The 19,200-nt window shown below is 41.4% G+C and overlaps 2 protein-coding genes across 4 annotated transcripts; both read left to right on the top strand.

Moving 5' to 3' along the window:
* The first annotated feature begins 256 nt into the window (after window positions 1-256).
* On the top strand, window positions 257-16,336 carry gpt (glutamic--pyruvic transaminase). Of its 3 annotated transcripts, none has more exons than XM_061044972.1 (12): window positions 257-399; window positions 4,017-4,203; window positions 8,384-8,473; window positions 8,691-8,799; window positions 8,965-9,098; window positions 9,525-9,768; window positions 10,435-10,514; window positions 10,610-10,746; window positions 10,841-11,015; window positions 12,133-12,288; window positions 13,618-13,730; window positions 15,337-16,336. In XM_061044972.1, exons 1-12 carry the CDS (start codon window positions 365-367, stop codon window positions 15,425-15,427), a joined length of 1,551 nt encoding a protein of 516 aa, XP_060900955.1. In that variant the 5' UTR covers window positions 257-364; the 3' UTR covers window positions 15,428-16,336. The 3 variants fall into 3 exon arrangements, with proteins under 3 accessions (XP_060900955.1, XP_060900956.1, XP_060900954.1); XM_061044973.1 differs by lacking the exon at window positions 257-399 and adding an exon at window positions 427-587; XM_061044971.1 differs by lacking the exon at window positions 257-399 and having other exon boundaries at window positions 3,518-4,203.
* Window positions 595-2,595, top strand: fuz (fuzzy planar cell polarity protein). The gene has a single exon (XM_061044974.1). The coding sequence runs from the start codon at window positions 771-773 to the stop codon at window positions 2,064-2,066; it is 1,296 nt and encodes a 431-aa protein (XP_060900957.1). The 5' UTR covers window positions 595-770; the 3' UTR covers window positions 2,067-2,595.
* Window positions 16,337-19,200: the final 2,864 nt, after the last annotated feature.

Here is a 19,200-nt window from a genome sequence, read left to right as displayed (position 1 = left end):
ATTGGAATTATGTTCTGTTTTATTGATTTACAATTGAACAGGGAACTGTGATTTTCACGTATAATGTCTACGTTGGCAGCACTTCAGTGAGGAAAGTAGTAATACAAATATATAATGGCTCACTGATATGTAAATCACACCGAAAAATGCCATAGAAACGGCGCCCACGCCACAAGTGGGTAGGGTGAGTGTGATCACCGTAAAGCTATTGGATCAGCTCTCGCGAGAACATAGCGAACAGCGCCACCGTGTACTCCGGGAACTGACCCCAGGTCGGTTTTGTTGCTCCGCTACTTCAGCGCTTTCCGCGGAGCTCGTAAATCACAACTGCTGCTCGACCAGCTGAATGTCACTAGTCTGAAGAATGAACCATGGGACATCGTTACTGTGGAAACGACGGTAACCTATCTTGTTAACATAGCACGTTAAATACTGTAAGCTTAAATTAGACGCGTTTATGTATGCTAAGTCTTGCTTTAAAGGAAAGGTTTGCTGCATGGTACATCTTGTCTTGTCGTTGTTTGAGCCCGGTTTATCCGCCTGCAAGAACACGGGTTGACGCTACGTGATGCTAACAGCTCACAAAGGTAACGCTGCACGCCTTCACTGATGCAACAATAAGAACTAGTGATTACGTTCACCGTTAGCTAGTCAGTGAAAAGTATAATGGTTGTAGTTGTAGAAATAGTTCCCGAGAATAGACTCCTGCAGCTGAAAAGCGAGTGTGTTGACTGTGCCTACAGGAGGCTAGCGCTTAGCTGAACTCCACGATGATGCTTCAGGATGGTTCAACACAGCTCCTCTGCCTCACAGCCAGCAGTGGGGTTCCTCTGTTTACTAGAGGAGCCTCCAAACAACTCCCATTTTCCGTCATTGGCTCGCTGAACGGCGTTCACATGTTCGGTGGCGGCCAGGGAGTTACCCTGTCCAGCTGTGAGACTGAAGGAGGGGGCATGGTGGTGTGGCGGGTATTCCAGGACAGTGTAATGCTCATTGCTGTGAATGGAGGTGGACGAGGGGGCAGCAAAGTGGAGGAGGTCCGTCTTCAACGCCTCCTGGAGAATGTCTGGAACTGCTTGGTGCTGGTGTTGGGGCAGGATGAGTTGGCCAATGTCAGGAATGTGGAGAGGCTGAAGAGGGATTTGCGATCCTGCTTTTGCCTCATCGATCAGCTGTTGGAGGAGAAGCAAGAGGGCATCCTAGGTAATCTAACACACTGTGCTGATTCACTGCTGCCCCCAAACCCGGCTCTTCTTCAAGAGGCGGTGGACGGCTTCGCTCAGGCTGCAGACAGTGAGTTTGGCTGCCTAATTGTTCATGGGAGGATAGCTGCGGCAACTGAGAAGTGGTGGCGCCTAGCACCGCAGGAGGTCGTGCTCCTGTCCGCTTTGATGCGCTCCCTCTCGGCCTCTGGTTCAGCCTCTTGTGATTACCCAGTTTTCCTTCCTCAGGGCAGCCCCACGGTGGCTCACCGTCTGCTTCGCTTCCAGCTGCTCCACGGGGTAGACGTGTGTGTCTTGTGCGGTCCAACCCCTTCTCTGCACAGAGCCGAGAGTGGACTTGTGGGTCCTGTCTGGACACCCCTGGCGGAGACCTTGAGAGATTGCCTGGCTGTTGGAGAGCGCTGCTTACCAGGGTCTGTTTCCCTGCGCCCAGATGTGCTGGCACTTCTTCTCATGAACCGCGAAACACGTCGTTCAGTCTGCTGTGTTCGTACTCCCACTAATCTACCGCCTGGGGACCCACAGTTACCCTCAAAATCCCGCTGCTGGGAGCTTTTGAAAGTCTTCTACATTTTCAGCACCACACGCTACTTCACCCAGGAGGAGACTTTAATTGTCCCCCCAGAGGCGAAAGCTCAGAGGGACAACACTGAGGACTTTGTCCTTGGTTTCACTCATCAACCACAACAGTGTTATCTAGTAACAGAAGAGTGCAAAAGCTTTGGACTTCAGACCCCGCAACACCAGCTCTTCCTACTTGTCCCTCTATCAGTGCCCACCTTTGCAATACGTACGGTGGCCACACAGACACTCTCTGCTATTGTTTCAGCCACTGGGTTTTAATGAAATTACTTTGTTATAAGAATTTAATTTCCAGTGAAGTCATTTTCTTGACCTAATAATTTATAATAACAAGGTCAATAAACATAAACCTGTACACTGAATTAGCTGCTGATATTTACATTTCCTCATATCCTTATTGAGGACCGCAAACAAACCTCTCTATTAAGAGATGTAGAGGCATTGAACATCAGTAACTAGGGGAATCTAACAGTGATGATGAGAGGAAAACATCAGAAAATGTCCTTCCAAAGTGAACTACATGAGCTTTTGTTTGCATTTAATAGATAAGTCTCCCTTGTGTTTAACTTCACTGGCTTCAAGGCTGTCCATGTAGCAGTAATGTAGGTTGGACTTACTGAACACTAACCTTATCACTGGGACACTGTTTCACTGAGAATCATGTGAAATTTTGTTACACTGTGAAAATGAGTGCCTGCTGTTTGTTGATATGACATGTTGAATCATTTGGTTTCAAAACTATATACTGTTCATTTATTTTTGGCCTATTTCAATTCTAAATATAGCTGGCTGTGTGTGTGTGTGTGTGTGTGTGTGTGTCATTGAGTGTTATGTTTACAAGTTTACTTTCTCCTCTGTGATTGCATTATATACGTCGATTGTGCATTGTTACAGTTAATGAAAAACCTATTAACCACTTCACAAAAACGACAAAAGGCGAATAAAGTGCTCACTCACTAGTTTTATTCTTAATACATGACATTAAACGCATTGCTAATGAAAGCTAGTAACAAATTCATATTTTTGTTGTGTCTTGGACAGTTGTTGACAGCTGTGAGGCACAAACAGTTGATACTAAAATGTTTTTAACTTTTTTTTTTAAAGAACAAAAACAACTGAAAGCATCTTGAGTTCTCTTCCATAACTATCACTTACATAAACCAAAAACAACCACAGCTTTTGGTGAGTTAACAAAACTGGATTTCACACTGCATATTACTATAATAACAGTGACAGTGAATGTTTTAAACACATACACTTTCATTTAATGAATACCTCAGTCTTCTTAAGATGACTTAACACTCCTGAGAAAGGACCCAAAAAGCTATATGAGACATTTTCCAAATTAAATTTCAGATATGTACTGAATCTAAATACAGATTTTTGTCAGTAGAATTTTCATCTGGGCTCCCGTTAAGATAGGAGGAGCAGTCAGTAATTGTTGTGTTCACCATGAAGAATTCAAACTCTCCTGCCTAACAGCGTGGAGTATTCAAATCAGAAAGTGGGACTCAGTGCTCAGTTTGCTTTGCGGTTCGGTTACATTATCCACGTCCGAGCCACGTCACTCTCCCCAGGCTGTATGGACTCAGATAGTAACCGGAGAACCGAGCTGGACTGACCGACAGCCCCACGGTGCGTTGGGAGTAACTGGGGATAGGGGGGTGTGGGATAAATGAAGCCACACAAAGGGGGTGGGATACGCTCTCTTGCTGCAGCGTTGCCATGTGTGCAGGGATCAAACCCTCAAAAATGCCAGAGTGAGAAGCGGAATCAGTGCATGTTGTTGCCGCCAGGACCTAAAAAGAAACATCCTGGGATTAGATTACAATTTAGTCGAAGCCCCGTTTTGTACTTCAACCTTAAAAGGTCCAAAGGTCTGAGTGCTTAGTCATATTTAGGTTGCTCCACTTGCACAACTTCAATTTGACTCCCGACGAGTGAAGCAACCGGTGTATTGCAGGTCGCAGTGCCCCGCGGAGGCTTTCAAAGTTAACTTGTTCAGCGAGAGAGAGAGAGAGACAAGGCCGTGTAAAAAAAAATGTCAGCCACTCGGATGCAGCTGCTGTCACCCAGACTTTTCAGCCGGGGGCGAAGCGAGTTGTTTGCCGGCTGCAGTGGAGCGCAGCGGCCAGGCGCCGGTGCTGCTACCAGGGTCCGCTCACTGACCTCTTCTCCCCCTCTGTCCTCCTCCTCCTCCTCTCCCGACAGAGCTTTATCAAGTGTGAGCGCGACGCGGCGTGGGCTGCCCCAAGAGAAAATGTCCGAGAACGGAGTGACGTCCCGGGCCAAGATATTGACCATCGACACCATGAACCCCACGGTGAAGAAGGTGGAGTACGCTGTGCGGGGGCCCATCGTGGCGCGGGCTGTGGAGCTGGAGAGGGAGCTCTTAGAGGTACAACGACAGGCTGTGTGATCTCTGAATTGTGTGTCCCATCCCCTGCATCCTCCATGGACCATACTATGTTTCTGCTTTGCATTACATGAAAGCCCCATACTTCTCATCTGTGCATGTTAAGACTTTTATTACATGTGTTTGTTTTATTGGCCAGACTTTGGCTAGTGGCTGTGCATCTTAGATAAGACAACAAACCTGATATCAGACACATTTAATCCTCCACCGTGGAGCCATTTAATTGTCCCTTGATTTAAAAACACACAACTCTTAAAAAAAAAAAAAAAAAAGAAAAGAAAGAAAGAAAGTCAAATTTTTCCATGGAAGATCAGTTCCACTCATTACAGTCTCTTAAACTTTTAATTTAATCGGTATATAAATGATTCTGCATGCTTTGCTGCAGCTGTTTAATACTTTTTGGCCAAAGGAGTTACTGAATCAGTGTCTTTCATTTTACACTATGCCAATCAGCAATCCTCTAGTCCGGGTTATAGCCTCACTAACATCATCTAAAGATTATCCCAAAAGACAAGTGGGTTGTTATTGTCACTCTCCGTGCTGCATACACACCCTCCTATCAAAGTCCATCAGTTAAACAGTAAATCCGGAGGTTGTTTATCATGCTAGGAAGTGTGTCGTCTCCTATGATCAAGATATCTTTGTCGTTATTGTTAATGTCTAACCTGTTTTGAAGCCTTCATTGAATGAATGAAAGATCCTCGGCGAGGGGTGAAAGTGTAAACCTGAGACTGCACTGTTCGGTCCTAGGCTGTTCATACCTGTTTCTCACTGTCTGACCTAGTATCGATGCACGTGTCTTTACCTTCAATGCTCCCCAATGTCCAACTTCTCAAACCATTCTTTTTGGCAGCTGATAAGCACAGACTGTTACCTATGTGAGAATAACTACTGGTCTTTAAATGCCTGTATCATTCCTCTCTTTTAACCCATAGAATACAATGTTTTTACAAAATTGATGAATACAATCATCTTCAGCCTATTGCATTATAAAAACAAACTAGTTGTGTATTTCACTCTTTTTTTTTTTTATAGAGTTCTGTTTAATCCCTTCCTCTTGAACAGTTTATGATGATGTGGCAACCAGCTGTTAGTGTAACAAGTGCAGTCTGGTGTGAAAAGTGTCCTCTCTTGAGTGCTTTGCTCAGGAAGGGAGATGAGTTTGTGAAAAGGTTCTTACACAGGTGAAAAGCAAGACAACACAGGCCTGCAGGGACTGTAATGACAGTGGTGACCTTTTTAACCAGATGGCTAACTGGCATCATAGATTTTATGCATTGTTTGTGTTGCTTCTCCAATGCTGAACCCCCCTCTCTCTCTACAAGAAAGGTATTTTCTTACTGACTGTGTAAGAGTTCATCAGGCGTAGTCAAATTTATATTTAGGTGTTCAAAAAGCAGAAGAAATTGCACTTAAACTCAGCTGGTTAAACCCAATCAAGATATTGAGGAATATGAATGTTTCCTATTGAGAAAAAAGACAATTGCCCAACGTTTTTCAGCTGCTAATGAACTCTTAATTCAGCACATTTTCGCTGTCTGCAGGGGAAGCTCTGCAGTTTGCCAAGACAGCAAAAATGTACCAGAGTAATCATGTGTCGCTCTCCAAACTTTGTTTCTCTCTCAAAACACGCTCCCCTTTATTTTCTGTACACCGCCCTTTTGAAGCTGCCTTTCGAATAGGGGTTGGATTACTTTGGGAAACGGGTCACAGTGGTGTTCTCACTTTACTCCATTAATAAAACAAAACAACCTGAGCGCACACAGAGACTTCAGTTTCCTACACACCATGTCATTTTGGAACTGAGATCTTTGCACTTTAATGAAGTGTAAGAAAAGCCTTGTTCCTTTTATTCTCCCCATATGCTGAAGTTGTGAGTTAATAATTTTTGCAAACAGGGAATAGAAACAAGACTCACATTAAGCCAACTGGCACGGATGAAAAGGCTTTCCACGCTGTTACTCTGGTCTTTGTTTGTCCTAATGAGCAGCTAGCTGATGGTGAATGGGTGGCATTTTTTAGTGTCGCTATGGGGACAGACGAGAGGCAATCAAAGTCAGTTTTTGACATTCTTTCAGCATATTCTGCCTGGAAAAACAAGACGCCAACCTATTAAGATGTTTGTGTTTCAAGTGGATTGATGAAACGGTTTTTTTTTTAATCTTCTTTTAATGTGTGAACTTTACACTGAGCTGTTACCCTGTTACTGCTTCAGACACAACATCAAGCTGATCATGACTGAAATGTTCCCTTTGCAAGCATTGGGAGAGAAACCAGTAATATGAAGGGACATTGTGTTAGTTTTATCTTCTCAGAATGTCAGCATTGTTTGCTGTTGTTTATCAGTGATGAAGGACAAAACGGCACAGACCTTTCCAGTTGGTTCTCTGGAGCAGGGGTCAGTTTGTTTCTAAAAGACCCCTCATCATAAATGGGCGGTTACTTTGACCTGGGGGTGTTATTGCCCCATTGTCACGCTATTGGTCCAGACCGAGATACGCCTCTTATATGTGACCAATGAGAGCGCCAGAGAGAGCTTCTTAAAAAGTGAACTGGATTGGAAAATTCAAACAAACAGGCTGTTGTGATTACAGCAGGACGGCAGTGTGAGGTTCAACTTGCGGCCTCTCTGCGGTGTCACGCTGTTCTAACATCTGGTGTTAACAGCGTGTGTGCGTGCGTGCGTGCGTGCTTGTGTCTGCCTGCATCACTATTTGTCCTCTGTCAGTGGACTCATCTGCTGAAAGAGTTTTCGCTCAGAAATTTTCATTTTTACATGACAGTGGATACCTTTTCATTTTGGTAAACCAATCTCGTAGTGAGAAACGAGTTTCCTGCAGCTTTGCTTACATATCCAGTTCTCATCCAGGCTCCACCAAGGCAGTGAAAAACCTTTGTGTGATGTATGTTTCTGTGTCAGGAGGTTAATCATATCAGCACTATTAGGTAGTTTGCACAAGATGAAACTTTTGCATAAACTGTGTATTAAGGCTTTTGCAAACACACCCAATAGTTTTCACTTACTTGCTTCTTTTTGTAGTCTTGTTGTTTCTTGCCTTGCTAATGCATTGGTCCATGTGTCCTTGTATCTAAATTGCTCTTATCACTGTGATAGAGACGTATCACACTTCTTATAAAGAAAGTTATAAGTACCGCCTGACTAAATTTAACACGGATGTAAATTCAACCAGAGTAGTAGGTTTTTTAATCTACCTCTGCAGTGGTTTGTTTTTTCTGTGTAGGTTCATGGTTGGTTGATTGAGCTGTGTAGAGTCTAGCTGTTTTCATCGGTAACATCCAATAACAAACCTGCCTGTTGGGAGCGACTTAACGTAAGGGTTTTATGTAGTCCTGGATTTACAGTCCTTATATTGTTCTGCTAAGTTAAGTCCAGAAAGACTCTAAATCTGGACAAGTGCAGAAGGGTTAGAGCTTATAGTCGAGTGAGTAATGCAGCTTTATTTTCTACCGCAGTGCAGTATGTCAGCAATTTTCTAACACTCCAAATCTTTTTATACCTAATGTCTTAAAAGATCCTGTCTCTATTATTTCTGTTTTATGTCTAAAGTATGGAGCAGTATCAAAGCGTTGAGATTTTGACTTCGTATCGTCTGTCATATTTTTAACCAAAAGCTTCAGCGAGCGAAAGAGGGAGAGAGAGCACTGTCTTAACCCCTAACCCACAAATGAATACAAAAACGACAAGTTGTATTTTTCTTGCCGTAGTATCGAGACAAGTATCAATATTGTTTAGCTAAAATGTTATCAAAGTTGAAAAACTTGATATCGTGATGTGCATCTTAGTGCAGGAAAGTCACACGTTCAGTCAAACAAACAACCAATATAACTCATTCCTGGATGTGTTTGTGTGTGACCCTCTGAAGCCGCTGTGATCTTAGCAGGTGTTGTTCTCTCAGCCTCTTGTGGCATGCATATTTATGGCAGTAAGTTATGTATGTTTGTGAATGTGAGTAGGCACAGTGTCAAGAGTGTATACTGTACATGCAGTAGACATTCTTATCCTGGATTCTCTTTTATCATGTCAGTCATATTTGTAATTGGACTGTACATTTTAGAAAAATATCTGTTATTTCTTGTGTATAAGCTCAATGGTCACACACATTCCTTTAACATTTCTATATCTTGTTCCTCTGTCCTGCAGGGAATGAAGAAGCCCTTTGCTGAGGTCATCAAGGCCAACATTGGTGATGCGCATGCTATGGGCCAGCAGCCAATCACTTTCTTCAGACAGGTCTGCTCCTAAGACACCCCCCCCCCCCCCCCCCCTCACTTCTCATCTAAATTTAACACCTCCCCTCTGACCTGTCAATGTCCGTGATACCGATTTCTTCCTCCTTAATTAAATTGGTGTCAATCATGTCCTTCCTGCCCTGTGCCGTAATCCGTGCAGGGGTTTGCATAATTTCCCTCGCTCTCTTTATTATGCTCACACCTCTCTTTGTCTCAAGGTCTTGGCGCTCTGCTCCTACCCTGAACTGCTGAATGACAGCACGTTCCCGGAGGATGCTAAAAGTAGAGCACGCCGCATTCTGCAGTCCTGTGGAGGGTACAGTATGGGTGTGTATTTCTGTGCTAACACAATATGCCTTGTGTAACCAAAGTTTCTAATAATAACATTAAGATTCATTATGTCTGTTAAAGTTTGCTTTCTGATGGTAACTCTTGCTTTAAGTTGTCATAGCAGCTTGCGTTACAGTTTCTCTCCACATGATCCTCCCTCAGGTTCCTACAGTGCCAGTCAGGGCATCGACTCCGTGCGTCAGGATGTTGCCCGCTACATTGAGCGACGGGATGGCGGGGTGCCCTGCGACCCAGACAACATTTACCTCACTACAGGGGCCAGCGACGGCATTGTGGTACAAATCACCTCTCATCTGTTACACTGACTTTGTCTCTGCTCCTCTTTTGAACGTGTGTGTTTGTACTCCCACAAAACTGAGATACAATGCAACACTTCTGTAGTCACAAGTTTAAAATGACTTAATTTCTTCATCTTTGACGATGTATTTATGTAGAAAATTGAACTGACAAAAAAAGGGTATTCATCAGTGAGTTCTCTTTTGAAGATATAAATGAGAAAATCAAAGCTGAAACTTGAAAATGAATGTTTGATCTTTAATCTTTCCTAGTTCTTGTTTTTGCAAAGTGGAAAAAAGTGCTGAAGTTAAATTCCCTTCACTCCTACTGTTAGAATGCAGAATTCTGAAATGTGGTTACTTGTATGAAGATAAAACTGCTGAGTGGACGGACCTTTTCTTGACCTCTCCACCCTGCTCTTACAGACAATGCTGAAGCTGCTTGTGTGCGGCGAGGGTGTCGACCGCACAGGCGTAATGATCTCAATACCTCAGTATCCCCTTTACTCTGCTGCGCTGGCTGAACTGGGCGCTGTGCAGATCAACTATTACCTTAACGAGGAAAAATGCTGGAGTATGGACATCAGCGAGCTGCAGCGCGCCCTGGATGAGGCCCGGCAACACTGCAACCCCCGAGCCCTGTGCATCATTAACCCTGGAAACCCAACCGGTATAGTCTCCTTTTAGGTTTTGGTAGAAGTGAACGTGTGTTTTCACAAATGAAATGCTCTTGTTCAGCACTCTAGTTGATACATGTCAGCTTTTCCCTTTCCCTTTAAAAACAGAAGTTTCTAATAGTCATATCTCAGGGTCAACTTCCTAACTTTATTCCGGCGTCTCGTTGACTTCCTCACTGTGTAAAGTTTCCTCAGATGTCATGGAGGAAACTATGTTTTCATCAGGGGACCTTAAAACGGATAGATAGTTGTTATTACATGAGAATATATAGCTACCTCTATCTGCTGAGGTAGACTGCAAGATAGACAGTTGAAAAACCAAGTTAAGATACAATGTGTTTCTTGCTGTTTTTGGATGGATAAATCAAACAAAAAATCCAAGAATTTAATTGGCTGGAATCTATTTGGAAAAGGTTGTATGGTACACAATCAGATCTAATAGGCCCCCCTCAAGCATCCCCAGGAATCTACGTGATCCAAATAAGTTCCTTTCTGCTTGAGATGTCCACATCATTTTGTCTCCCTTATTAGAAGTATTTCATTCCATGCACTTACTTCCAAAAAGAAAAAGAAAAGAAGAGCCACTAGATGGCAGCAAAAAGACATAGCTGCCTTCTCCCAGTACCTGTCTCTATAATGAGCCTCCCTCTCATTCACAGGTCAGGTTCAGAACCGAGAGTGCATTGAAGATGTTATCCGATTTGCAGCAAAGGAACGTCTCTTCCTCATGGCTGATGAGGTACTGTTTCTGCATCACTTTTAACATCCAGCTGCTCGTCTGTGTTCTGTAAATCTGTAACCTGTCAATATGTTTGTTTGTTTTTTAACTCCAAGGTGTACCAGGATAACGTGTATGCTGATGGTTGCCAGTTCCACTCCTTTAAGAAGGTTCTCTTTGACATGGGGCCGGAGTACTCGAATACAGTGGAGCTGGCATCTTTCCACTCCACTTCCAAATGTTACATGGGAGAGTGAGTTGTGTTTACCGTCACAGCTTGCTGCCTTTCTGTCTTTATTTTTGGTTTCTACCTCACATTATTTCTGTGTGCTACTTCTCCCCCTTAGGTGTGGCTTCCGTGGAGGCTACATGGAGATCATCAACATGGATGATGAAGTCAAGGCACAGCTGACCAAGCTGGTGTCTGTCCGTCTGTGTCCTCCTGTTCCTGGACAGGCTCTGATGGACCTGGTGGTCAACCCTCCGCAGCCTGGAGAGCCTTCATATGTCAATTTCATCAAGGTACACAGCCTGTGCCACACAGCTCTCGGTGGCTGTATTTATAGGAGGGATAGGACGAATCAATCAATACATCACTATACTATGACATGATCCATTGTTATACTTATCAACACAATGAAAGATGTACCATTCACTGAGCCTTACAATATATTGTTCTATTGAATATACCCAAGGTAAGACATAAGAGCTGGAGAACTCTGTTTCCTTTTGCTAACTCATAGCTGATTGACTTTCTAGGAATAATGTTCGATACATAAAGGCTACATGTTGCTGTGGAAAAATAGCCAGAACTTTACTCCCTCTAGAAATCATACTTAATGACATTAAGACGAGTTCAGAACAGCTCCTTCTATATGATTAAAAAAGTATAATTCCTGCACTTCATTTTAAAAGATTTAATTTGAAAACCTTACAGTTATTGCTGCTTCCCGTTTGTATGTGGAGCCAGCACAAAGTTGAAATAATTTTTGGGGGGATATTTTAAATCTGTAAACATTTTTATGTGTTATTATTATTATTCTTTTTCTCTTTGAATATGGAATCCAATTCTGTGTTTACTTAAGCTTTGTGTAGCCTTAAACATAATAACAACAACAACAAAAACTATTTATTAATATAAAAATAAATATCGTAATCAGTATCGTTATCTGTACATAATATGTATCAGATTCGGATCACAGCAGAAAAAAAGTGGACTAGCACATCTTTAATTTATATCATCTTTCCTTACACTGCCTGACATGACCTCTGTCTGTCCCACGGAGCCCACAGAAGTCTGCAGAAATTCAAGCAGATAAATTAGTTCCAGGTCCAGAGAGACGGCGGTCCTCTGTTTCACTTAAAAAAAAAAAAAAAAAAAAAGATAAGACAGGGGACGCCTTAAAGGTGCTAAAACATTTTAAAGGGATAAACAAAGACTGTTTCATGTGGATTTTCTTCAGACCTCCTTGAACTTGACAAAACAGGAGATTGCCACATCAAGAGATAATAATTCTCATGAAGTCAATCACAGGCATGAAAACTGTTGTGGTGTGTTTCCTGAAACTAGTAATCTATCTCAATGACTTACTTCTTCATCTCTTGTCTTGTATTTTTGTCTCCTCTCTCCCAAATCAAGGAGCGCACAGCCACTTTGAGTGCCTTAGCGGATAAGGCCAAGCTCACAGAGCAGGTGCTCAATACAGTGCGAGGAATCAGTTGCAATCCTGTGCAGGGTGCCATGTACTCCTTCCCCTCCATAACCATCCCTGAAAAGGCCGTCAAAGAGGCCACGGTCAGTGCTTACCTCTTTCTCATAAACGTTTCAGTCATTCAAGTGGCTCTTTTGTATCTTCAGGTAAATGGTGTCGATCAGGAACAGAATGGAAGCGATGGGGGGGGGAGTGATACAGTTGTGCAAGACCTTTTCCTGCATTACTCTCATTGAACAACTACATTTTATTATTTCACTCGTTTTTTTTCTCTCCTTAACAGACCTTCATCCACAATAGTTATCTCTCAATAGCTGGCATTACATTAGCCGAAAAACATATAGTGTAAGAGCAAGAGCAACACTGCACACTCGTCTCTAACCTGGTTCAGTTCTCTCTACATCCACCTCTCTATCTGCTTAAGGGAACAAATGATTTCCAATAGCTGGCTGATTCATTTGTGTCCCCCAAGGTTGACTGCTCAGTAGGAATTTCAGGGAGGGCCGATGAGCAGAACTGAGAATCTGATTAGCCTAACAGAGGATAAGGTCAGAGGAAAGCTGACCCACTGACACCTGATCAATCCCAGTGACTCTTCACAACCATAAACAGGACGCAAAGACGGAGCCTCTGCAACAACACTCTAGTTAACTTTCTAGTTTTCTTAACTTTATTGTTTGTTTGAATGAAATAAAATGTACAAACAAACAAGTTAATATCACCTTTTACAGTTTATGAAGAGCTGCCAAACAACCCCACTGAACAATTTTAGCGCAGCCACTTCTAAGAATGACAGATTCTTCTAATAGCTTTTTTCATTCCCAGGAAGTAAGATATTACTTCAAAAGTGTAATTCTTTGAGTTATCTTTATTTTGCTTAAAGAAATATATTGTGCTTGATCCACGCCATGTACAACTCTGGTGGACTCAAATGACTCATGAATCACACAATAATGGAATGCAAATAATGTAGGCCTTAAAATTGTAGATAACAATTATTAATACAGTCAGAAAAAAATCTAATATCTTGAAGAGCTTTGAGGAGTTTCTCCAGAAATATAAAACTTAATAATTTACTTTGATTGAGCATTTTCTTTTTAAGAATTGCAAGAACGGATGTATGATAAGCTGTTCCTGCTCATTGTTATTCCAACTCTGTGCTTATCTTGGATTTGATATCTTACAAATTAAAAATCCTTATAGTTTAATACAAGACAAAAAACCCAAATGTTCCTGGACAGCAGCCCAGTGGGGGTGCAGCTAAAAAGGAGATATAGTACATCTAATAGGCTACAACGAGTGCTTGCACTCATCAAAACACAAAAAAAAGTGAAATACCTTTAAGTATCAGATACTTTTGTTCCAACAGGATAAGAAGACTCAAGTCTTTGTTTCTTTCCTCTCTCTGATAGGACATGGGTCAGCAGCCGGATATGTTCTACTGCATGAAGATGCTGGAGGAGACGGGGATCTGTCTCGTGCCTGGTAGTGGCTTTGGCCAGAAGGCTGGAACCTACCACTTCAGGTACAAACACTTAGTGATAAAGACGGTAGTAGATCTCGGGGTTTAGAGCGGCAACTAACCATTGTTGTCTGCTTTAATCAGTAAACGTTTTTTTTTTTTATCAGAACATTTTATTATCTGATGAGCTTATACTTGACGAGCTTGTCAAAACTGCTTCATTCATTTTTCTTGTGTTGAAGATGATCAACAGTCAAAAACCAAAACAATATTCAGAAGAATGGGGCTTTTCTTCTTAACAAGTGACCGGGTTATCAAAATATATTTGTAATGATTTTTGATGATTACTTTCAGTAAATTATAATAATTGTTACTTTGACATTAAAGGCTGCTTCATAAAGACAACCTCAAATTCAAAACAATTGGGACGTTAATGTGATGATTTGAAAAACCTTGAAACCCCACATTTAATTAAAAACATATGAAAGAAAACGTATCAAATGTTTAAGCTGATAAATGTTGTTATTTTTCAGAAAATGATAAGCCCATTTTGAATTTCATACCGACACCATGTTTCAAAAGAGTTGGGGAAAGTGGCTATAATACACAGAAAACAGTTAAAAGACACCTGATGGAACATCTCACAGTTATGTACCCATGACTGGGTATAAAAAGAACAACCCAGACGGGAGTGTTCATGAAGTAAGGATGGGGAGGGGTTCCCCATTCTCTGAAAGACTGCACTGGAAAATAGTGCAACACATTGAGAATTATGTTTTTTTAACATAAAACTACACTGCATATGCTTAATACCATCAAAAGATTCAGTGAAACCGAAGAAATCTCTGTAAACAGAGGACAAGGCCAAAAACCATTAAAAGCTGTTGATCTTCGGGCGCTGCATTAAAAACAGACAATTTGTAGTGGACAAAGCAAGACCATGCTAAACCACATTCTGCATGTATTACATCAGCATGGCTCTATTTTAAAACAGTCTGGATGATGCAGTCCCATTTCATTGAACATATTTTCAGTGTTATGAAGCATAAAATTAGAACAAGGAGACCCTGAACTGTTGAATAGCTGAAATCCTGAAAAGATGGTAAAACAGTCCACTTTCAAGATGACAGAAACTGGTCTCCTCAATACCCATGATGTGGGTGTTTGTGATGTCTTTATCACATTGGAGTGAAGCTGAAACTTCCAGTGTTTAAAATGAAACCAATGTGGGTGGAAGTGCAAAAAAATACAGTTCTTTGAGTGTCATTTGTCCCTTCTCACAGTAGACACATGTTTACTGCCTGGTTCAAAAAGCAGGGTTATCTCTTTTCATTGTATTCAGGCTTAGTGTTTAGCATAGTTATGGTTGTAGCTGATTTGACTCACAGATGGGCATGTTGTAGCTGCTTGTTAGGAGGTTAAAGGCCCGTCTTCTTTGCCTTTTACTACATAGGGCTTCATAACACTTCCTCAGAAACCAATGGGTGAAAACTATGTTTTATCAAGTCTGGTTTGAGTGTCAAAAATCCATCCCAGAGAGATGACACCATATGTTGTGTTTCATGTCTGAAAGGTCTTCATTGTACTGTAAATATGTAAGTTTGTGTATTTTGTACTTTGCCTGGTGGCCTTCCTAAATGGATTCTTATGTGATTCATTCCCCCTTCAGAATGACCATTTTGCCACCGACAGACAAGCTGAAGATCCTGCTGAGCAAAGTCAAGGAGTTCCACCAGAAATTCACACAGCAGTACTCCTAATTTCCCATTTCTCCTCCATACATAAAGGGAGGAGCTCATCAATCATAACCAAAAGAACTTGGCCGATCACACAATTTGTCTGTCACGAATAAGTGCCTTTCCTACGGTGGCTCTGGTGGTCTCTATGACGACACACTCTGGCCTCTACAGCTGTCTCATTTTGACATTCAGAGAAAGGATACAAGGCACTGTCTTCTGTCAGAAGACAAAACAAAACTGGAAAAGGAAGAAATGGAAGAAGGAAGTCACTCATAAACATATCGGTTTGGTAAGAAAAATCTGGTTTCATGCAGTCATTTTATGAAGGATGTATAGTATGTACTGTAGGTGTGTGTATTTGTGAATATGAAAAATAGCTAATGTGAATAATATGATGTGAAAGAAGGTAAAAACTGAAGAAAATTGATGCTGCTTAAAATCTTGCATACTTGTACAACAGTTAAAATATTCCATTCCTGCAGGCAGTCCTTGACAGGGAGAATATACAGGGCAGGCATCTGCATGATGATTCAGACGTGATCTGGTAGAATCAAAATAAATGTAACGGTGTTTGTTATGTCTCGTTATTTTGGAACGAGCTGTCAGTTGGACTTAGAGTTCATATTAAGACTTAAAAGGTCAGCCTCCTTTGACCGTAAGCATTAATGGGAAACTATTATAATTCTTCTTCTTTATACTTCATTCTTCTGTTGAAGGTACAAAATCACAAACATATTAACATCATTTCTTGAGCTGCCATACTTTTATAAAGGAAGTAAAAAGGCATTAGTTGTTGTTTTTTCCTGATTTTGTATAGAAACTGATATTTAGTCAATTTTCTTTCACCTCAGTTTTCATTCTGAAGAGCAACATACTCAGACAGTGGTCAGTCATTTACATCACTGTAATCATTAAACTGTTTAAAAACAAGGAATGTTTCCCTCTCGTTATTGACTTCAAACCATGACATAGTTTTATACTTGAGTACTTCTTGAAAATATTTTAAAGATTAAGCTAAAAAAAATTGGGGGCGCCGGTGGCCTGGTGGTTGGTGTGGGCGTAGATTACAGTTCTCCTGATTGGCGGACCTGGTTCAAGTCCTACCTGTGGCTCCTTTCCTGAATGTGTTCCTCGCTCTCTCGTCCGGATTTCTGACTCTATCCACTGTCCTGTCTCTAAAAAGGGGCATTAAGGCCCAGAAATGAACCTTTAAAAAAACAGTGTCAAGAAAAATAAAAACCAAACCTCTCATATTCCTCTTCATCATATGGTTTTAGCAAACATATAGCAAAATATTGTGTATTTACTTTTCCAGAAGATACGGCAAAGTAATTCCACCCATGTGGAATTTTCTTTTGATGACTATAAATATTTTTTTATACTTTTTTTCCTCTGTTTTGGTTTGGCTACGACTACCAAGTGTTTCTATTACTATTTTATAGCACTAACCCTAACCCTTTTTTTTGACACAAGGTCGAATAGAGGTGTTAAAGTGCATCTGAACACTTCAGCTGCAAGTTGTTTAACCAAAACCAGTTCTTAGATAGTGCTGTGTGTACTGTGAAAGGGCTTGTTTCAAACGACACAGCAGCAACAGTTTCAAAGAAACTGACTAGAGAAAGTAATGCATTTGAAGGTGCTTTTATCATTTTGAGGTGACTTTTGACCTCCATTGCTGCGGTGTAGTAACAATTTCACAGAGAAAAAAAAAGACAATAACTTATCTAAGAAAAGCGTTAGGATTTCTGTAAGAGGGTTATAGAAGTTAAAGTTTATTTCCAAAAAGGTTTTGAGAATTCATTTGTAGAGAAGTTAAACCTGTTAAGAGCTATTTTTTCACCTGTCTAGTAGTTAGTCGATAACTTTCTCTTCTGATCTCACATATGAACATGGAGACTGACAGTTGTCTTCAGACTGCTTAATCCGTCACCTCTAATAATGATTTGGTTTAGCTTGATTTCAGGCTCAAAGTGCCGTGCATGTAGACGCTATAACTGCCTTTTAATCTCTATTAATCTGTCATCTTCTTTATTGCATCGTGTGCAGTTCAGGGCCACGCTTGGGTGATGGATTGTACATCAGGCTGAGGTGTGTGTGTGAGAGTGTGTGAGCTATATAGATTGAAAGACTGTAAGGAAGTGTGTTAAAGTGAAGCATGTAGTCTGAAGGTGTTTTCTGCTCTCTTCCTCTCCTCTCCACTGTGGCTGTCAGCTTTAATTATCTTCGACAATGGGCCTCTTGAATCCTAATTATTCAGAGCTCTGTCTTTCCTGGAGCCCCTCACCGTTCACTCCGGCGGCATGACGGGCTCACACGTTCCAGTCCTACTCACCCCAAATTAATTGGGTGCGTTTGCATTTTTTTCACTCGTCTTGTGACATCTTTTGGGAATCAAAGGTCATCATTAGTTCGGGTGAGGGTGTAGGGCGACAGAGAGACAGTCATGCATCAGACAGCTGTGCTGTCATGTGGCTGTTCTGGTTCTGACAGTGACCAGTTTATTCTCTGTGTGCAGTCTACATTCTTACGACTGACCAGAACAGTTTACTTTTATACTGTGGATGTATAAAATCTTTTATACTGTGTGAATTTACAACATTCTCGTGATTTTGATCTGCATATGTGGAGAGAGTTGACCATTTATGTGTTTTATCACGTACAAGCCTAGACCTTGGCTGGCATTTAGCTTGAGAATAAAAGGTGGCCCCACAGATCAATGTCACAAAAGACTCACCAAAGGTGTAGATAGCTTCCTCTTTTCTGCATTATCTAAATGAAAACAGGAAATGATAACCAAAATGCATCACAATCATCACATCATTGTAAAATATTCCTTTAGTGTCTTAGGATACTCACACTGTTGTCTGAAAGGCCAACCTGATGGATTTGGCAACATGAAAGTGTACAAAAACATGTTCTGTTGCTTACTTTGTCCCACATCTTATCATAATTCTGCAACACAACAGTGTTGTAAATGGAACTGATGCATTAAGGGACATGAGTCAGACCAAACCCCACAAGCATTCCCAATCATCAGCTGTATTGTTTTCCCGAAGGTGACATGTGATTATACTTCAGGTAGAGCGTTCTATCATTGTTGTAGTCACTCTGAGTTCACCTCAACAAATTGAAGTCAGTTGTTTTGTGTAGATCAGTGAAAAGAAGAAATCTGCTACCCCTATCCCCAGCTCCTGTAGCCACATTATCCGATGTGTCCCTGGGCAAGACACTTAACCCCAAGTTACTCCCGCTGCTTTGGCGGTGGCGTATAAATGTGTATGAATGGGATAAGTTAATACTGATGGACACTTTATATAGCAGCCTCTGCCGCGAGGGTGTGAATGGGTGCACTGTGGTGTAAAAGCGCTTTGAGCAGTCAGAAGATGAGAAAAGCACTGTGCAAGCTCAACTCCATTTACAATTTAGCAAAGATACGTTGGTTTCATTTAGATTTTTTCCAGGTGAAACTACAACAGAGCAGGCAAGCAAACCGACCAGCAGGTGACCAGTGCACTTTTAAATGTAAATTTTGGGTTTCAACTTAACTGCGTTTCTATCAATACAATTATTCACAATAAAGGGGTCAATACACCTTAATTTCTATCTAAAATAATAGGCCAGATAAACTAAGTGTAACTGTATTCTGTTTCTAGCAAGCTAACTGGACACTGGGAGAGGAGTAAGCTAACATTAGCTTACTAGAAGTTTATGTTCTCACATTCAGAGGTTGTGTTACTTAATTAACTGAGTTATAGACGATGTACTTCATGACAAAATTTAAGGGGTAACACATG

Source organism: Labrus mixtus, chromosome 8 (assembly GCF_963584025.1).
Source record: "Labrus mixtus chromosome 8, fLabMix1.1, whole genome shotgun sequence".
NCBI lineage: Eukaryota > Metazoa > Chordata > Actinopteri > Labriformes > Labridae > Labrus > Labrus mixtus.
The sequence above is the reverse complement of the archived record's forward strand: the minus strand, read 5'-3'. Positions and strand labels throughout refer to the sequence as shown.

What these genes read in the sequence shown, in the direction of transcription:
- fuz (XM_061044974.1), top strand. Translation starts at nt 771, where the DNA reads ATGATGCTTCAGGATGGTTCAACACAGCTCCTCTGCCTCACAGCCAGC.
- gpt (XM_061044971.1), top strand. Translation starts at nt 3,847, where the DNA reads ATGTCAGCCACTCGGATGCAGCTGCTGTCACCCAGACTTTTCAGCCGG. An exon ending in CAATCACTTTCTTCAGACAG is followed by an intron (nt 8,474 to 8,690) that starts GTCTGCTCCTAA and finishes CTTTGTCTCAAG; the next exon opens with GTCTTGGCGCTCTGCTCCTA. An exon ending in AGGCCGTCAAAGAGGCCACG is followed by an intron (nt 12,289 to 13,617) that starts GTCAGTGCTTAC and finishes TCTCTCTGATAG; the next exon opens with GACATGGGTCAGCAGCCGGA.